The following is a 6,424-nucleotide window of genomic DNA, read 5'->3' as shown; positions in this document are numbered from 1 at the left end:
GAGTAAATAGGATATAATTTAGCATTATAATCTTACTAGTAATAGTAATAAAAATGTCGTCTGAGTTATATTTTTTTGATTAGCAAGTGATAAATTAGTAATAATGTAAGATCAAAAGTAAAATAATTATAGATGTAATAATAAAATAAAGATGTCTATTAATAGAAAAAGTAGCAATAGTGAATTGTAGGAAGTATTTAGTTTATTAATAAACTTAGAAGCTCGAGGAAGTGAACTAGAAGAGGGAAGGTCAAAATTGAGTGTCAACACCTGGTTCCTCAAAACCGTATGAAAAGGGAAACACAACCAAGGTCAAACATGTTGCTAAGAAGAAAATCTCTTCACAGCAAATTAAGAAACCATCCACTGACAGACCCAGAACCCGAGCACAACTTGACTCTACTTTTCATTCAAGTAAAGGGAAGAGTACAGGAAGGAAGAGAAAATTGGTAAAATCTGCTGATTTAAGCCGATTAAGAGATGAGGAAGAAGTGGTGACTGTGCTTGAGACACAGGAGGAAGAAGAAGAGCAGGCTACCTTCGAAAGGAAAAATTCTAAACGATAAGGAAAAACTGTGGTTGAAAAGGAGAAAACTACAGTGAGTGAGGTGGAAATTGAGAAAGATGTTGCTGAAGTGAACAAGGGGAAGAGATCTTCCATGTCCCCAAAGAAAAGGAAGAGTAATCACTACAAAAAAAACTGGATTTAGCGACGGACGTAATCCGTCGGTAAACATCATATATCTGTTGCTAAACCGATATAGCGACGGAATAACGACTGAATTGAATCCGTCGGTAAAATCCTCGTAGCTAACCATTTGCCGACAAAACAAATGAATCCCTCGCAAGTTTAACGACGGATTGGCGACGGATTTTATCTGTTGCCAATATGAGCGACGCATGAAATCCATCGCAATGTTAGTAATTTCCGTCGCTAATTCTATGAGTTATTTCGTCGTTCATCTAATTGGCGACCAATAGTGTCCGTCACTAATTCTGTAGCCAATTCTTTTAATACACATTTCTGTATTCCGTTTGGCGACGAAAATAATTTGTCGCAACATTAGATTTTGCATTAGTTATAGCTACGGAAATCCGTCGCAATTTTTTTTTTATTGGTTTTATATAATATTTTAAATACACCTGTCCAAGCATATTTTAGAGACTCATATAATAACTTAATTCATAAAAACTAATATTCTATAAGGTCCAAAATACATAGCAGAATGCAAATCAAGTTCAAAGCATCCACAACGATAATATCCAAAACCAAAAATCCAAAATCATATGCAACAACCATATAATCCAAACAACAAAACTAATTAATGAGATACTGGAGAGCCACGATCATCACCAGAAACCGATGCATGAACTTGATCAATGTTGGCAGCAGCTGGAGCTGGAACTATAGGTGCCATAGATGATGGATGGTCATTAGGAGTGTCTGTCTGAGAAGAGACTGAAGGACTCAATTCACGTACTTGCTCAATAATTATAGGAAGCAAGCGATCAGTCAGTGCAGGAATGATGCTATCAGTCAGTGCAGGAATTAATTGTGTCACTAACTCATCCAAATTTCCATTCACTGCTAGTTGAGCATTCGGAGGTGGTACTGAGGATGTAGCATCAGAATTAGAAGAGGGACGAAGATTCGGCCCGTAATATATTTGTGCTTGAGATCCAAGACCATATATTCTTCTTTTCTTTACCCCTCCTGCGGCTTCGTAATAGGCTTCACATTGATCAACTTCAGATTGAGTCTGTGTCTGATTTTGTAGTATTTCTTGATATTTTTCCTGTAAAAGAGAGTAATAATTAGTGAAACTCATTTCACTAACAGTAAGCACATGTACAAGAACCATTAAAGATAGCAAGAATAATGCCCTAAAAGCTTCAATAGAATTCAAAATATATCTGCTCACTGAAGGAAGCAAACAAAACTTTTTCCCATTTTTTTTTAACCTGTGATAACTTCAGAGAACAAGCAAAAGTTTAATTACCCATCAAAAAACAAAAAATTCACATGCGTCCACAACCTATGTTACGCGGATCCTCCATTTGCCTCGATGTACCTGTGTCCAACGGGTTTGACTCAATATGATACAATGTCATATTCGAAATTCACATGCACTTCATCTTGCAGAAACAACAGAGCCTAATTCTCCAAGAATAGATGCCACTACAAAGAAAGATACAAAAGGCACTATTCATCACTGCTCATTCTTTACTAGAGAAGGCATCTTTGACTCTGTGTGCATAATCCAATCTGAATAGTTAATTTTGCATTGGCTTGCAAAGTTACCCCGTCATGCCCACCCAAAATAAAAGAACGCAAGAACTGATCATGCAAGCAGTATTTGTATTTGTGAAAGTGAGCCAAGCATAAATCTAGCTCTACAGCTCCTGCTTCTTGTTAATTTCAGGCTTCTAATACCTGATATACTTGTTGAAAGGGCAGGTGAAGAAGACTCATCAGGAAAAGGTCTGACAAGAGAACTGATTGTATTCTGGATATTTTGCATTTTCTGCTCCCAAGCCCCATGAAGAGAACGACTGCTGGTGCTGCTTGCTTGTCCAGGTAACATTGGTGATTGTTGTTGGAGGTCAGAATGTCTGATACTGGAAGTAGGAGGCATTGACATTCTTTCTCCATACTCGGTGTTTGACAAGCTGATGGATTCAAAGGTTTTCTTTTCACTAGACTCGTACATCTCAATACATCGAACTTCCTTGCAATGCTCATCGGAATCTTCTCCTGTCAAATTTGCAGATTCTTTGCCCCTCTGATGCTGATCAGCAGCAGGCACAGCAGAGGATGTAGCATCACTCTCATTGTCCCTGATGTAGGACTCCCCTACAGCTGATGAGCAAGACACAGAGCATTCATCTTCATAAGTGTTCCCTTCAGAAGGTAGACTTGATATATCCTTAAAATTTGCGAAAAATAAGTAACAGATAAAGGAACATCTCTAATGGATAATTCAAACAGATTACTTAATACAAACCTTTTGGCTGGAGGTTTTATCACTTTTAATCGCTGCAGCAAATCCTCAACCCTCGATTGAGCAAGATCACGTCGCTTAGTTAGCTCCCTGACTTGTTTCTCTAGCTGCAGATTTTACCAGATAAACTATGTAAACATTCTATGAACAAACGAAGGTCACATCTAATTGGACTCCATTTTAATACGATGTCAAAAAAAAACCAGATGGACAGATAAAATTGGGAATTAAAAACACTTTCAATTAATATAAGTATCAGGAAATTTTGCTAACATGAGGCAAGGATGCTCTGACAAATTAATTGCAAATTAACTGAGTGAAGAATAAGTGAAATCAGCAGTTAGATAAAAGCCTTGGCATGAACAGAAAATAGATTAACAATTGGCTCGCCAGATCAATTCAACTGCTCGCGGTAACCAACCCATAATCTAGTAGCTGAAATTTCCAAAAGAAGCAACAGTAGGAAAGAAGACTCGCCTTTTCAATCTGCTGGTCTTTCTTTCTCAACAATACCACATGATCACAAGTAGATGTGGGGGGTTTTCAATTCACTCTCTAATCTAGCCAACTCTTTCTGCAAATGCTTCACCAATGCCTTGTCAGACATTACAGCATTGACTTGTGCATTAGTGGACACTTCTTTGGCACAAACAGCAAATAGAAGTGTATTTCGAGATTATTCTACATGGCTTCGGGCAGGACTCAAGGTGCAGACTATGGCAGTTCTTGCATTCCCCCCCAAAGCAGGTTGAAGGATACGAGTTAGCTTAGAATCTCTGTAATTGACATGCCCATGTCTTCCCTTGCTGCAATTAAAAAAGGTCGTTACATGGAGTGAAGCTTCAACAATAAGGTAGCGGAAAAGATGAATTGAATGCACACTTCTTGCTTGTATATATAAACATTCAAAGAGTGTGATGGAAATCTATAATGTGGTTAACATCATTTCATGTACTGTTAAACATACACAATTCACATAGCAAACTATTCATTACCAAAAAGCTTATCTTTGCTAATCCGAGGGACGAAAAAGAAAAAGAAAAAAAAAACCCAACTTGCAATGTGGACAGCAAAACTGAATTAATGCTTAAAGACCATTCCCAGACTTGTAGCTAAGTGCAGCAGATCCAGATTTAGCAAGATGACTTAAGAAACAAGCAACCAACCTTAGCTTGCGAATAACAGTTCCCAAAGTCAACAAACTACGATTAATATGACAGCCTTCTTTCAGTCTTTGTCCAACTGACAGCGCCTGAGATGCACGTTCACTTCCTGCCAGATCAACAAAATTCTGCATTCAAAAATCATAAATTTTCCATCAGCAATTCATGCGTCCATGTCAAGAATGTCAATAAAATCCTAAAGTGGGCTTATTGATGCATACCACACTAGCAGAAAGAGTTGTTTTGTTGTCCTTCCCTATAAACTCACGAGCTGAACTTTCAATTGTCTGACACGAAACAACAAAAATGTAGCAGAAGGATTCACATGTCTCTATTCCATGATAGTACTTTACTGATCCGGACAGAGAGAAGAAAACATGGCAATGCTAACTTTATACAGAAAATAGATAGCAAGGCAATACCAGTCTAAGAATTTGATGAGATCTGGAGCTATTTTCATTAAGATAAGTCTCGCCAATTTGTCTTTGAGCTGAATAAAGACCATAAAACTAGTAAATTCTAGAGAAAATATAATAGGTGCTAATTTCTATATTCTGATAAAAACTAAAGCGTAGAGTTGGAGATTTGCACTACCTTCACATATGGGCAAGAGCTCTTTCAGATGGTCCCAATCCCTTAAAGTTTCTTCTGTGAGTTTCTCAATAATGGTCCCTTTCTACAAAACTCAAAATCATTACAAAACTTCATCTGCTCACTATTAAAACTAAGAAACAGAAACTCACCTCAGGATCATCAAGCAGCCTTAGTGGAGAACTATCTGAGCTGAGGAGGTCTCGGACAACTTCATTGTAGATCTCCATTGCAGAAAACTTCAAAACAAAAGCTCTTTCTTCGTGCTGTACAAGAGAAGGAAATATCATGTTTGCAGCAAATAAAGAACAAAAGAAGATAAGATTTAATATCTCATGCACTGCTTAAACATTCTAGGTCAAAGAACGTAATTTGATGCTATATAGAGACCATACAGGTGATTTGACAGTTAACATTAAATTACCTTTTCCATATAATCATATATGTCCGCCACTGTAAACTCTGTAATTCCGTTCATTGTGTATGTCTTTCCACTGCTTGTTTGCCCATACGCAAAGATAGTTGTTGCATAATATATTTAGGTAGTCATAGTAATGAGTTCCCTTTCAAATGAACAGTGAATCTTCGACAAAATGTGAAAGAAAGGCATATGATTGGAAAATCACTGAGTCAGACAACAGTCTAAGACTAAAAGTTGTGTTCGGATGCACAACAAGAAGAGCTTCATCAAAAATGATGCACAACAAGGAGAGGAATCACTTTCAGTTCCACCAAGCTTGTTGACTGCTTCCACAAAGGCTTCATGAAGTTCTGGTGTCCAACGTATGTGTTGCTTTGTTGCAGCACCACTTGCAGTGGATGATGAAGGAGCAATAGCCGAAGTTTCTACAGACATAGCTGGGATTTGCTGTGATGCTTGGACTTGCTGCATTGGGAAATTTAAAGGTTGTTTTTCCTCCTAATATTGCATCTTTGATCACACAACAGACAAAATAAGAATGGGTCTCCTCTTTTCACCAGTAAGAAGAGTAAGAACAACAAATGTAAATAATGAGGAACAAAAATTCAGCAGTTAGTGCAGAATAAAACTGACTTTCGGCTCTGAGTCGGCAATGCTTGTATCAGCCATAATGTCGTTCCAAATGTAAATATGTATTTGCTATGGTTTAGATTATTTACGAGTGCCTAAAAGCAATGAAGCATCTTGCCAATTTCTTTGTAAAGTATGCTTTCTAGTTGTTCAACGTGGGGGAGGTGGTGTCGTGATGTTAGTTCCAGCAGTAGCTTCAAGAAAAGGAAATTCTGGGACTCAAGATTAGGCTCCTCCTCCATTGAAGGATTAGACTCCTCCTCCATTGAAGGTTCACAATGATGAGACGACTCAGGTTCAGTATTTATCAAAAAGCGAATCAATACGAAACTGGTTTTGACACGAGTCAAAAACTTAACAGACACCACGAATGGTATTGGAGTTGTTTAATTTCTCTTCACTAATCACATAGCTTACTACCTAAAAACAAAACCAATAGGCGACACACACACAAAAGGTATACTTCACACAATCGCAATTTTTCCCCAAAATTTAGGTTCTTTAACAACACCTAAGTCAAAGCATAAACATTAAACAGAATAGAAAAAGAAACGAAGAAACAGATATGGAAGAACAAAAGCTCATTCATTAACAGAAGAACAAAAATGGAAGAACCC

General features: G+C 37.5%; 1 protein-coding gene and 1 pseudogene across 1 annotated transcript; both read right to left on the bottom strand.

Annotated features, from left to right (window-relative positions):
- Positions 1-1,238: 1,238 nt before the first annotated feature.
- Positions 1,239-5,288, bottom strand: LOC132612149 (kinesin-like protein KIN-7E; annotated as a pseudogene).
- On the bottom strand, positions 1,323-1,862 carry LOC132612150 (uncharacterized). The gene has a single exon (XM_060326480.1). It carries the CDS (start codon positions 1,860-1,862, stop codon positions 1,323-1,325), a length of 540 nt encoding a protein of 179 aa, XP_060182463.1.
- Positions 5,289-6,424: the final 1,136 nt, after the last annotated feature.

This window comes from Lycium barbarum, chromosome 9 (genome assembly GCF_019175385.1).
Source record: "Lycium barbarum isolate Lr01 chromosome 9, ASM1917538v2, whole genome shotgun sequence".
Classification (NCBI taxonomy): Eukaryota; Viridiplantae; Streptophyta; class Magnoliopsida; order Solanales; family Solanaceae; genus Lycium; species Lycium barbarum.
The sequence above is the reverse complement of the archived record's forward strand: the minus strand, read 5'-3'. Positions and strand labels throughout refer to the sequence as shown.

Excerpts from the sequence above, each read along its gene's own strand:
- LOC132612150 (XM_060326480.1), bottom strand. The coding sequence starts at position 1,862 with ATGGTTCTTGTACATGTGCTTACTGTTAGTGAAATGAGTTTCACTAAT.